A 14,375-nucleotide genomic window follows, 5' to 3' on the forward strand; every position below is an offset into this window, starting at 1 on the left:
GATGCCCCAGGCAGCTCCCAGTCAGGGCCCAGCTCTGGCTTCTGGCCTGGTGATTGGACTCTGAGACCAAGGTCATAGGACCAGCATCGCTGTCCAGGACACACACCTGCTATGCTGGGGGCTGCTGCCTGCAAAAGCCACATGCTTTCCGGCTGATCCAGCCCTCAATACAGACTGCAAACCCTTTTCTCAGAACATGGATCATCGACCCGGATATCACTTCTCCCTTTAACCATGGCCTATTTTTAGAATTAATTAATTAATTAATTTTGTTTACCTAGGCCTCATATCTGCCTCCTCCCCAGCTGTATCAGCTGCTAGGACAAAGCACCGAAGACAGCGTGGCTTAAAGAACATAAATCTGCAGGGTAATGCCCAAGGTCAAGTGTCCATAGGATAGGTTGCTTCTGAGATTCCTCTCCTTGGCTTGCAGGTGGCAGGATTCTCCCTGTGTTCTCACGGGGCCCAGTCTCTAGATTCTGAGGTCCTGGGAGTTAGGACTTCAACATTTGAAATTTGGAGGAGACACAATTCAGCATATAACAACAACTATTAACCCCCTTTACTTAGGGTATAAATTGACTTTTTATTTTTTAAAGTCAAGAAGGGGGGTAGGTGGAGAGGGAGAAAAGGGGAGGGCAAGAGAAAGAGGTATATACCCAGGGAGGGCTCTCTATACCAGTGGTTCTCAACCTTCTGGCCCTTTAAATACAGTTCCTCATGTTGTGACCCAACCATAAAATTATTTTCGTTGCTACTTCATAACTGTAATGTTGCTACTGTTATGAATCATAATGTAAATATCTGATATGCAGGGTGGTCTTAGGTGACCCCTGTGAAAGGGTCGTTCGACCGCCAAAGAGGTCGCGACCCACAGGTTGAGAACCGCTGCTCTATACTGTTTTGTTTTTGTATTTTTCCAGAACAGTGGGCACCCCCAGCTTACCTTACCAAGGCAGCCACTTAAGAGGCTGTTCAGACATTTAAAGGGCACCCCACTCGGAAGCCCCTGTAAAACAGAGGTCCCCAGAGCTCTCTGGTTGAAATGGGAGTGGGGGTCTGGACCCCCTTTCTTCTCTCCTCACTGACAAGCATCCTGTAAGACCTCTGGCCTGGAGGATTCCAGGTGTCCCGGCCACTTCTGTTACGTTTCCACAACTACACAACTCACCAAAGTTGAAATGAGTGAGTCTATCATCTGAGGATCCTTAGCTTTGGAAACAAACTCTGTCACCAGGATTTAGTCCAGTTTCGCTCTGGAGCCCTGATGAGTCGGCCACCGTGGAGCCTGGGCTTGCGTGGCCTGCGTTATTCTTCCTCTTTGCTTCTTTTGGGGGGTGGGCTTGTTAATCGCCCCGCTCAGCTGTGGTACCCAAGCTAAGCGGAGAGGGGGAGTTACATAAAGCCTCCCTGTGACCTGTTTGCACACACCAGCCTGGTTAACCCCGGGCAGAATGACAGTGACAGCTGCCTTGCAACAAACAGAGGGAGTGAAGGGTTCAGTTCCGCAGCCGCCGCAGGGACGAGTATATCATTACAGCCCGCGGCTCGGAGAGACACCATCTAACCTCACCGCCTGTCCTGCGTCTCCTCTAGGACATCTGACCCAGACCCTCCGGGAGCTTCCTCCGCCCGTGACTGCCCGCCGGCCTGTCCTCACCTCCGCCTGCACTCCCTGCCCGCGCCAGCCAGGCTTTCAGCAGCTGGGGTAGGACTCATCCCAGCCTTTGAGCGCCAGGGGGAGAGGGGGGAGGGAAAAACACATGGGGGCCAGGCAGTCCAGGGCCGGTTGCAAGGACAAGGGCCCCGGGAGGATGGGCTGCCTGCGGAGGAGGCAGAAGTTGTCCGCGTGGGATGATGCCCTGCTCTCGGGAAGGGACCCCCGGGCCCTGCTGAAGCGGGGCCTGCGCCACATCAGCTTCAGCCTGGTCACCAAGGGGATGACGGACATCCCCGACTTTCTGTGGGGCTTGTCCGAGGTCCAGAGGCTCAATCTGTCCCACAACCAGCTGCGGGTTCTGCCCCCCGAGGTGGGCCGGCTGAGCAGGCTGGTGGTGCTGAACCTGTGCGGGAACCACCTGAAGAGCCTGCCCGCGGAGGTCAGCCTCCTGCAGGGCCTGAAGGTGCTGTTCCTCAGCATGAACCGCCTGAGCGAGCTGCCGGCCGAGCTGAGCGCCTGCAGGAGCCTGGAGGTCCTGAGCGTGTCCCACAACCGCCTCTCCCAGCTGCCCGCCAGCTTCGCCGACCTCTCCCGGCTGCGGAAGCTGAACCTCAGCAACAACTGCTTTGCTCACATCCCCGTCTGCGTGTTTGCGCTGAAGGAGCTGGATTTCCTGCACGTGGGCTCCAATCGCCTGGAGAACATCGCCGAGAGCATCCAGTGCCTGGGCAGCCTTCAGATCTTCATCGCGGAGAACAACAGCATCCACTCCTTCCCGCGCTCGCTCTGCCTCCTCGCCAGCCTGGAGGTGCTGAACCTGAACGACAACGACATCCAGACCCTCCCGGAGGAGCTCTACCTGCTGTGCAGACTGGGGAGGATCGCTTGGAACCCCATGGACAAAGGGCTCCACATTTCCCACAACCCGTTAGCCAAGCCTCTGCCCGAGCTGGTGGAGGGGGGCCTGGAGATGCTGGTCAGCTACCTGAAGGATAAAAAGCACAGCTGAGTGGCCGCGGAGGCGGGAACAGCAGCCAGCTCACCCGGACTCTGCCCACGGGGTACTTCTCTAGTCCGAGCTTTCTCCTCTTACTGTTAGGTTGGTCAAGACGTGTGTTAATATTTGCTCAATTGTAGTTGAGTGGCATTCTAGACAGGGGTTTCTAGGCAGGGGTTTGCTTTGAACTCTGTATGTTCCTAATAACCCTAAAATACGGTCATCTCATCCTAAATATAAATTGAAACAGGACTTCGGTTTTCTCCAAAGAGAAATAATTGCTCTAATTTTCCCGAGGAGCAATGGGATTCGGCCCTTGGAATAATGGTCAGCAGGTCTGATTCAACAGAATCCAAAAGTTAAATATTTACTAAGTATGTGCCAAGGATGGTGTGAGGCATTGGCAACATCTGATGTCAGCCCTTGAATTGGCAACCGGAGGCCAGGTAGCAACAGCAAGACACACTCCTGTGCCAGCCTGGACCAAGCCTTACTTGGGACCAAAGGGCCAGCTGGAGCCCTGCCCTTCTCGTGATGACCAAGTCAGGCAGAGCTTTCCCCTCGAGTTCAGGGGGGAACAATCAGAGGAAACTTGTCTCTAAAATGATGTAGAGTAACAATCAAGCTGCTCAGGTTTACGTGTGGTGCTGAGTGACTGGCTCATGATGGCTTTTAGATAATAAAAACCACCGGTTTTAATGTGCAGTTTCAACCTTCTTTCCCAATCCTCTTGACCATAGTCATGTCCCTGAGTTTTCCTAAAGATGCCAGCCCTGCTTGTCATCCTTTCTAACTTCCCTTCTCCTCCCTTACTGGGTCTGCCCTCTCAGAGATGAGATAATAATTGAGAAAAAAATAGCGTAAAGGCAGGAAAAAGAAGGTAAGGCATAGACAAGTCACACAAAAAATGTAATTGCCCTTCTAACATTCAGGGGAGGCCGATATTTGCCACTTGGCTTTCACTTATGACCATTTAAAAAGGACTTTAGTGACGTTTTATAAAGCTCTTAGGATAGAAGGCTGTAAAATATTACATTTGTTTTGTTTTTAATTATAAAAATACACAGCTGTCAGTTAAATGTGATAGCAGGACGAGCAATTTTAGAGTTCCTGCCACAAGGGTCACTAAGTCTTACTATTGTCACAGTAGTCGAGAGCCCCTAAAACATTTACTGTGTATTAAGAGTTAAAGAATTAGGATGAAGAGGTGGCAGTGAAGAAAGTACAGCACCTGCAGGTCAATGGAGAGCTCACTGTTCAAGTGTCTTGGCACTTTTGACTGTAGAATAGGGCTAACAATTTTGAGACAGAATTTGGGTTTGCTGCCAAGACTTGCCTAACTTCTTAATACCCCTTGGCTTAATTCAGTTAAACTTATATTTGTTAGCACCATCTCTTCACTCCTGTGGGCCGGGAACCCGAGAGGAGTAAAGCCCTGCTCCTTCTACCAAGGAGCCCACAATGTGGTGAAAAGGACAGAAACCCACGGGGGTTCCTGTGATGTGCAGCAAGCTGTGATCCCTCTCAAGAGAAATGTAAGTGATGGGCTGGAGTGAGGGGAACACACTGGATGGTTGTAGACTAGACCAAGCCCCAAGGTCTCAATAAACAAAGAACAGTAATTAAAAAAACAAACAAACAAAAAAACAGGACTGGGAGAAATCAGTCAAACCCTTATCCCCTGCAGCCATTGCACCCTAATTCCTCCCTCTCCTCCCTTTATTCCCCGTGGGAAAGAGCAGCAAAGGGCTGGGGCACTAGGTCTGAGCATAGGCAGGTTTAGTATGGAGCTGCTATCTTCTAAGAGCAGCTCAAAGAGGGTCCATATCATTTATTAATAGGATAGGTGATTTTCCAAACAGACTTCCAAGTCAATTTCCCACTCACAGAAGACGAAAGTTGTTATCATCAGATACGATAGGTCATTAGCACATTTGCGCATGAGCTCTCTGTCAAACCATTGCAAACAGATCTTACCAGTGTCACTGGGCGGCAGCTGAAGTCCCCTCTTCAATTCCCCCTCCAGCAGCAACCGGAGACCTGCCTCTCCCTGCCAGGCATACACGGGCACACTCCAGTATCTTCACCCACATTAGCCTGCCAGAGCCAAGACTATTTAAAGACATTAAAGACATCAGTGGAGGTTTTACTTGACCTCATGACTCAGTGAGAAATTGCAGGGCGAGCCTCTGCAGGATCACTTACCTAGCGCTGGCTGGAGCACAGGCAGCTGTCAGACAGACACCGGTGGGTGCCAGATCACGCCTGTCCGTGGCCGCTGCTGAAGAACCAGTTGGGCTCCCGCCGAATTTCCATGATCTTGCTGTGGGCGGAGAGGCTGGCCGGGACAGCAGCACTGCACTTCTCCTGCTGAGCCATCACTTTATTTCCTCTCCTTGCTTTTCCAGTCACTTGACCCCAGAGTAACTTTACTCCAGAAAAAGAACCTAACCATATATTGAAAGTGACCCAAGAGCTCATTATACTTTTTATGTGAAAAAAAAAGAGTGTTATCAACATAGTGTCAGGCTTCCATTGGTGCTTTTCAAAAAGTATAGCAGCAAGGTTTTCTTTGTTAACACTTAGCATTGAGGAAATCATAAAAGTAATAGTAGTTGCCTAATGTTCTTTAGATATTGATTCTTGGTGAATGCTCCTTTTTATTGATAAAGGGAAGTGCTGATTATAATCTGCTTAGTTATTCAAAGCAGGAACGTGGATGGAGTTTGATACTGCCTTCAATGTTTCTCTGTCAAACTCTACAGTTTGCTGATTGACTGTGAAGTGCTTCTTGGGTATCTTGTCGTAGTTCAAATACTGCCACATTCAAATAACTCCCAGGTATTTCTAAGGCTTCTGAAACCAAAGCACTGGAGATGACTGCATTGGCTGCAGAATATATTTAGCCAAAGAATACCAGCTAATTGGGAGCTTGATGCAGGAGCTGGCTGCTCACAATCTTGATGATACTGTGGTTTTCATGTCACTTGGCTCTCGGTACGGAGCAATCTCAGTGGTGTGTTCAGAAACACTATTGAATGCAGTGGCAGCTTACAAGCATACAATTAAGAAGAAATCCTATGTTCATAGGAAAGAAAGACAGCTTTGAAAAGACACATCTGTTCCAGGAAAAATACTGCTAAATGCATAAAACTGATGTACATTAGAAAGAAAAATGTAGTCATTACTTAGCTTGTCGACTTAATAAACAGTTAATAGAAGAAATGTACTCCATTCTCAGGCTTCCGTTAATAGACTGCCTTTCTGAAACAACCAAAGATAGAGTGACTTCAGGACTCTGCACCGGTACTTCACAATGATGTCATGTTTGTGCTGAAAAGAGATAAAGAAGGAATGCTGTCACTCTTTGCAGAGATACATTAAACAAAATCCTTTTCTTTTGGTAACGGATTATTGCATTTTAAAATTCATATGCCTCAAAGCATATACCAAATATACACTTGATAGCTGTACATTAAAAACAGAAGAAGGTTAAAGAACTGTGGGCTTGGTCACTGGAAAACACGTGGAGATATCAACATGGACTGGGTTGATTCATTTCAGTAATATACAAAGGCTAGGGGGAGTCTGAATGGAGTCACTGAGATTCCATTACAAATGGTGAAAAATAGAAGATGAGTTCAGGAAATGGTCTAGAAAGAGAGAAAAAATGCAAAAATTTGAGCTGTTAGATTTAGCCAATTTGAAGTTGGCTAAATACTCAATTATTCCATCCATATCTACTTCAGTAACCACATGTGCTCTATCTTCTTACTCCATCAAAGAATGATTTCCAGTTCTGTGTAACATATACTTGAGAAACACAAAATATCCAGCCTAGATTAAATGTGCAACTAAGTAACAGTACCCTTGATGATGCAACTAAGTACTAGTACTCATTATCATTCATCCAAGAACAGCAAAATACAACTCCGTCGGATATTTTAAGAAAACAAAATAAAAATATAGAGAAACAGTAAAGCTATTATAACAATAGTGGGAACAATCTTGACCTTGTTGAGAAAAGAACTTCTTACAAGTGTTCCTTTTAAGTTACCTGTCAAGTTACATGTTGAATCCAAAGCATTACTAATTTAAAAAGAAATGAAAAGGACAGCATAGTAATAATAGGGAAGCAAAGAGGGCTAATAACAAATCTGTAGGAGCGGGGACATCATTAGGAACGCATAACGGAAAGCTATTAGCATGAAGCTTGCTATACAGATTTTTTTAGTAGTGTCATAGGAATCTACTTGCAAGGAGAGACCTTATTTTCTACTGTGTCTAGACTTATTCCTTATTTCAGCACAAGACAGAAAATAAAAGATGAAGTGTCAAAGTATTTCCTGATACCTTTGTGAGAAACATACACTATGAAAGTTAGAAGACTATTGGCTGTGATGGTATGAGTTAGAGCTGCCAATGGAACACCACATAATCACCCACATTCTTTGCTCTTGAGTGATTTGAGTTTCCTAGAAGTCAGTGTGCCAGGACATGCTTTGGGGAAGTCTATTATCTTCTGTCTCTGGAACATCATGCCCATCACCATATGCATGCATGAGATAAGAGCCCTATGGGATGGTGGGAAAAGCTCCCAGCTGAGAGCTGGCCATGTCGATTGCATAGTACTTCCGGAGTACCTGTGCATCCTAAGACGGTGCAGGTGTTGGGGACTTAGCTTGGGAACTAGCTCCCATCCTCCACAGGGTCTTAAGTCCATGGACAAAGAAGATGAGGCTCAGCTAAACACAATGCAATCCCGTGATTACAACTGCCTTAACAGGTGCATAAACAAGTACAAAGGCATGTGGGTGAGATGCAGAGGGACAGACATGTGATATGATGAAATGGTGTGGAGAACACACAATCTAACATGACAATTATTGATCCAGCGGTTACCTTGTTTTAGTATGCCTTGATGGAAAATTTGTGAATTTCACTGTCCTAGAATGGTCGGCTGTATAATACCTACCTGAATCTAAGATGTTGGGAAGGCCCATGATGGGAAAGTCTGCATATTATGATAATGGCGACAGCATGTGTCATGGGCTCCAGAGGTACTCCCGAGCCGCTCCTACCTCACTGTGTGGGAAGGTCTTTCCTGAGGGTTCTGAAAGAAAGGTTGGCAGTGGTCCTCAAAGCTGCTGCTCGTCAAAACCCCCGTGGAACTAAAAAAAAAAAAAAAAGGAAGAAAGCCCTGGGCCTTAATTTGAGGGATTCTGACATAGTTAGTCTGAGGGAGGCCAGGACTTCTTTAATTTGTTTTTAAAGCTCAGTAGATAATCTGTTGCTGACACTGAACTGAGAAATAGGCTCCTACCTAAAAAGTCAGAAATGAGACTTTTAAGCCAATTGGGTGAAGAGCTTACCAACTGAAAAAGGGCAGTGAAAGGTGGGAGGCCACTGACCAGCAGGTGAAGCTCTGCTAGTGCCTCCTGATTAGATTCATCTGGACACTTGTTAAAAATTTAAAGTCCCAGGTCTCTTTGGTATCCTTTCAGATTAAGGAGGTCGAGGGCAGGGCTTGGTGTTCTTGGATCTAACCAGCAATCCAGGTGTTCCCTATCAAACCAGAGAGCAGAGAGAACCTGGGCTAGCACAGTATGAGCCCGCTGGAAAATGGTGAACACTGTATGTATCCCAGACTCAGCGGCTACCTGGTGCTGCTGCTTTTCCTGACTAGCCCTGTCTGAGACTTTAAACCAGGGGTCCTCAAACTATGGCCCGTGGGCCACATGCAAATACAAATATTGTATTTGTTCCCGTTTTGTTTTTTTACTTCAAAATAAGATATGTGCACTGTGCATACGAATTTGTTCATAGTTTTTTTTTAAACTATAGTCCGGCCCTCCAACGGTCTGAGGGACAGTGAACTGGCCCCCTGTTTAAAAAGTTTGAGGACCCCTGCACTTTTATCTTTGCATCCAGCATAGGGAAGATATTCAATAATAATATATTCAATGAATGAATACATTGAGTTAATGAAAAAGTGAACCAGTTTACACAGATGACTTGGTCTCTCTGGGCCTCAGTTTTCAAGAAATTGAACTCACTGTAAAGTGAACTCTCTTTAAGTTTCTTTCAGTTTTGAAATTCAGACTGTATATATATATTTTTGCTTTGTCTTCCCCTTATCAAATGCCTCAGTAAATAGATACCTGAGCTTATAATTATTGTGATTACTCAAGAAAAGCAAAAAGCATTGAGGAGATGGGTCACGTTCAGTATGAGTGTTTTAATGTCCCCTTGCAGTACCATAAAAAAATAATTTAATTTTGGTTGACTTTCAAAGATATAAAAAGAACTAAGTATCTATCTATCTATCTATCTATCTATTATAAGCTTTATGGTGATTTTATTGTAGGTAACCACAATAACAACTGCCATTCAGAAGAGTGACAAATTAGGAACATACAGCAGCCACTGGCTCATAGCAACTGTCAAATGCCACCAACAGGAATTGCAAACTCTCTGCCCTGTCTGTGCAGGGACCCCTAGGTTAGACTGTGGTGCTTGGAGCAATTCCACTGTGGATTGTCCTTCCTGGCCCTTTGGGAGTTTTCTTGTCCTTTATCCTTGATGCCACAGATGAAGTGGGCAAAGCTGGTTACTCGTTGGTGAAGGTTTAGGAGGCTGGGGATTACTTTAAGTTTCAGATAGCCACAGGCTTTTGCAGACCAGTCTTGTAGTTTCTTTGGCAATACAATTCCCTTAAAACCCAAAACTTGCTCTTTGTCAGTTCCAGATATTAGTAACCCCTGCCAGAGATCTCATCTATACATAACTCTTAAGCCAGCAGATTCTAAGAACTAAGCATTTATTAAGGGTGAATCTACTAGTAGAAGTTTGCAGACTTCCAAACTGTCTGGATTCCATCTCTAACTTTTTATTGGATTGGGGGATCAGAGGTAATATTCCTGCTTCACTTTGTTGATTGATTGATTTAAAACTTCTATGGTTTTGGAAGAGAAGGAATTCCTAATTATCTGTTTTTTATTTTTTTTAAAAACCTCATTGGATTTGATTCAATAATATTTTTGGGGAATTTAGAGCTGAAATCTTTCCTGTTTAAAAAAAAAGCATAATGTGTTCCAAAGAGTGAGTTGAGCTCTTGATCTGAATCACTCATTTCTCTCCTATTTAAGCAGAAGCAAACAGCTTTCTTTCAAAACTCTAAGTAAATAATATCCTTTATTTTGGCTTCATCTCATATTCTCTCCACAGGCATGGAAGCACCATAAAGTTATGCACACAGAGGAATTATGGTGCTTCCCATTCTTATTCTTACATGTGGGGAAGACACTGCCTCATACAGTATACATGATGGTCTGTTTTCACACAAGTCACTGAGAGAGGGTCTCCCTTTCTGGGACCAATGCAGGATATGAGCCATTGTTTCTTTCTTTTATTTTCTTTTTCTCTTTCTTTCTTTCTTTTTTTTTTTGGCACAGGATATTTGAAAAAAAGTAAAACACAATGTCGAATAGTTTTGAAAAACAAAGAAAAAGTTCTACGGGTATGTACGTGCACATATTTCTCCCTCACATTGGTCAGATAATCTGATTGTCTTTTATATCCTGCTAATTCAAGGGCTTTTGAATAGATTCGATACTCCTACCTCGAACTGTAGAGACAGCTCACAGAACTTTATCTCCACACTGGGAAATTATTTTCCCCACATGTGTTTTGATGATGACAGGCTTTCCCCTTCTTGCAGTTCCTCCTCCTTCGTGGAATAGAAATGTAGGGAGCAATTTCCGATTTGATGCTTGCTTTTCTACCCACGTATCACTACAGTTTAAAAACTGTCTACAAACTTGCTAATAACTTACTTTAAATCTATATTTTGGAAAAATGAGAGACAGAGGAAGAGAAATAAGAACCTCTAAAAATAATACATTTGTGAATATATATAAAATATTTAGAGGAAAAGATGATTCACTAATTCTATTGGATGTATAGCATCTGTATAAATCTACATCTATGTGGGCTGGGCAGGTGATTTCTAGGTAAAGTCTTATAATTCTGCCACATAGAAAGCCTCACTCTAAGTGAGGATATTTTCCTCTATACCTTTCTTAATTCAAAAGTATCATAGTTCATCATGAATTTGAGACAAGAGTGATCAGTATTTTGTTTACCAGCTAAAATTAAATACAGCTAAAATGAAACACAATTCAAAACTCACAGGATTTATCAGCTTTGAAACCACAAATTTTAATTTTTTTTTAACTTAGGGGATTGACATTATTTTGAATTTTGTGCAAAACTAAGGCTTTATGATAATGTTACCACATTACTTCACATCTTTTCAAAACTCTAATTTTTACATAATGTAACAATATTGTGTAATGCAGAGCAGTGGCAATTAATTTGATATCAAATGTTATAAAAATTATAAGCTGCCCTATCCGGTTTGGCTCAGTGGATAGAGCGTTGGCCTGCAGACTGAAGGGTCCCAGGTTCGATTCTGGTCATGGGCATGTACCTTGGTTTCGGGCACATCCCCAGTGGGGGGTGTGCAGGAGGCAGCTGATCGATGTTTCTCTCTCATCGATGTTTCTAACTCTCTGTCCCTCTCCCTTCCTCTCTGTAAAAAAATCAATAAAATACATTAAAAAAATTATAAGCTGTACCCAATTCCATAGCTCAAGGGATGGCTAAACATTTATTTTTCTTTTCTAAATATTATCAGACTAACATTCTTGCAATGGCTGCAAACTTTAGGATTAAACTAAACAGACCTTAAAATTCATCTAATCTGAATTTCTCCATACATATTTTAAAAAAAAAAGATTTATGCTCAAGTACTTGCAGTAACAGGGGCTCACCCATATGAAAACAGTCCAGTCAATTGGTTTCTTTTTTTTTTTTTCAAATATATTTTATTGATTTTTTTTTACAGAGAGGAAGGGAGAGGGATAGAGAGTTAGAAACATCCATCAGCTGCCTCCTGCACACCCCCTACTGGGGATGTGCCCACAACCAAAGTACATGCCCTTGACCGGAATCGAACTTGGGACCCTTGAGTCCGCAGGCTGACGCTCTATCCACTGAGCCAAACCGGTTAGGGCTGTCAATTGGTTTCTTGATAATTTTCTCTTAAATATTATTCTTCCCCCTTGTTTTCCACATAGGAACCTGGAATTCATTCTGGCCATCTCCCTCTCTAATCCTTTCATCTAATTTGTCACCCAGTTCTGAGATTCTACCTCCAAAATCCTTCTTTCCATTTCTCCTATCGGCCTGACTAAGCCGCCATCATGTCTCTTTCTGATCTCCCTAGTTCCTCCTCTCAGCCCCTTTTCATCCCTTCTCCACACAGGCACAAAGAAGGATTTAAAAAATGCAATGGGATCATGTTGGACCCCTGCTTGAAGTCCCCCAATATGTACTTGCAATAAAATTCAGATTCTTAACATGCTCTACAAGGCTTTGCAAACTCAAGCTCTCTTTCTTCCGATCCATTGCCCACCACTCTGTTCTCTCACGAATGTGTACCCATACCAGCCTTCCTTGGTTCCTGAATATTTTCTGAGCACTGGTCCTATCTTCGGACTTTCAAACACACTGCTCCCTCTCCCTGGAATGATCTTGCAGGCCAAAGCCTAGTTATCCTTCAGGGTTCAATTCAAATATACTTTCTCAGAAAAACTTTCTATGACCTTCCACTTTTCCTTCATAGTACTTACCATAACTTAAATTATATGCATGTGCTTGTGTACACATATAATTAATGTATATGTAATTACACATGTAGTGATACAGACATATAACTCATATAATATGTTTCCCAATGCATAACAATAAGCAACATTGCTGCCTTATTTCACTGCTGCATATAACTTTTTTCTGGTCCACATTAAGTACTTAATACATTGTATAGAATTCATTAATTTCTAATTATTAGAAATCATTAATTTGGAAATTGTGCCATAGTTGAAATTTTCTTAAATCAATCAACTGATACATGTGAATCCCCAATTAGGAAGTACCTTTTAATATAAAACAAAGTTACTTTTGTTAAAATATATTGTACTTGAAAGTAACTCAACATATGAAAGCACTCATCACTTATTTAGGTTAACTTTAACATTAACAGTGCATACATAATTAAACTCACAGTCATGAATCAAATAAATAAATGATTAGCTTGGGGACAGAATGGTCACCATTGTCAGTATCTTCTCATTTACTGTTTGTCAGAGGGCATTATCTAATTGCTGCAATTTAGCTACTATGTTTTCGAGTTGGTGGTATGCAGAATAAATAAAATAATGATTAAATATGATAATAACACAAACACAGGTACCATTTATTGAGTAGTTACCATGAGTCAGGTGTACTTAATTCTTACATGATTATTACCCTATTTTACAGGTTGGAAAACTGAGCCTTGGAGAGCTTAAGTTACTTGTCAATCTAGTAAGGGAAGTTAGCTTGGCAATGGCCACAGGTCTGTCTGATTCCACTGTTCTATGTGGTCTCTCAGGTGTGTTTCCCTGATCTACCCAGGGAGGGCATTGTGACTATAGGGACCCCCTCATTTTGCTTAGATACCTCCCCTTAATAGCACACAAAAGATTTAGCTCAAAACTTTATAAGAAATGATTGAAGTAAAGAGAGCTATGTAGTTTATTGATGATTAAATTCAGTTTGTACATCTGAATGTGTATTTAAGAAAGAGATCATTAATATTCAACCAAGAACATGGTAGTTTTTGGTATTACTACTAATTCCCCCAAAATTGGTGTTGGTGAATCCTCATGTAGGAACTGATTTACACTCAGAAACTGTATAGTGATTTATATCTTCCAATCGATCTCTGCAAGAACCCTATTCATTGGTTATTCTCCATAAATGTGGAGAGTGGGACACAAAGGGTGCCCACAGTTATGGGTCAGGAACGCTGAGCCAGGAGGGAGTGATGCCTCTCTCAGCCTGCTGGGGGCAGCACTGCGCTCATCTCAGGAGCACCACTATGATCCTGCCTGAGGGAAATTTCAGGATCCACTTGAACGTTCATCTAAGGCAGGGACCCCAGGGGAGAATCAGAAGTCAGTGGGAGTCAAAGCTGGAGAAAAGAAGAGAAAGGAGGTGCGTGGGAGATGGTGAAACCTGAAGCAGGTTGGACTTCACAAGCTTCCAGAAGGAGTCACGAACTGGTAAATGAAGGACCCGGCGGTGAGCAGATCTCCGTCCATCTTCATTCCTCCTGCCATTCCAACAAGAGCTTTTGGGGCATTTTGCGGCCCGCTTCTGGGCAGGGCTCTTCCTTGCACATTCGGCTTTGATTCTTCTCGCTTGCACCGTCCCTGTGCCTGCGCTCACTGTTAGAGTGGGCCCCTCCTACAACAGAACCAGCGTGTTCCTCTAAGAGAGCCCTTAGTTTTTGTGCCACGATGGCCTGCAGTTCAACCCTCCAGGAATATTAGAACTTGCACTTGAGATGCATCCAGCACATTCCCCCCAGGTCATATTTCTCCCAGCATGACCTTTGAGTTCCTAGTGGTAGATGCCCAAACTCATACCACTCTGGAGTTGGGGTGACTCTGATGTGCACCTCCCACCCCAGGCTCCAGAGCATCCACTGCTCTTGTGGGCACATTCCCAGACTTGGTTGTTGTTTGCTGGGAAAGAAATTCCCATCTGGGGTGCATGCTGCAGAGAGACCTCTGCCACTGACTTAAGCAGCCCCTCCTCTCCTCGTCTATC

General features: G+C 43.6%; 1 protein-coding gene across 1 annotated transcript; it reads left to right on the forward strand.

Annotated features, from left to right (window-relative positions):
* Positions 1-1,763: 1,763 nt before the first annotated feature.
* On the forward strand, positions 1,764-3,355 carry LRRC30 (leucine rich repeat containing 30). Its single transcript, XM_070421568.1, has one exon. It carries the CDS (start codon positions 1,764-1,766, stop codon positions 2,667-2,669), a length of 906 nt encoding a protein of 301 aa, XP_070277669.1. The 3' UTR covers positions 2,670-3,355.
* Positions 3,356-14,375: the final 11,020 nt, after the last annotated feature.

Source organism: Myotis yumanensis, unplaced genomic scaffold (genome assembly GCF_028538775.1).
Source record: "Myotis yumanensis isolate MYYU_CA2020_CCGP unplaced genomic scaffold, mMyoYum1.0.hap1 SCAF_7, whole genome shotgun sequence".
NCBI lineage: Eukaryota > Metazoa > Chordata > Mammalia > Chiroptera > Vespertilionidae > Myotis > Myotis yumanensis.

What these genes read in the sequence shown, in the direction of transcription:
- LRRC30 (XM_070421568.1), top strand. Translation starts at nt 1,764, where the DNA reads ATGGGGGCCAGGCAGTCCAGGGCCGGTTGCAAGGACAAGGGCCCCGGG.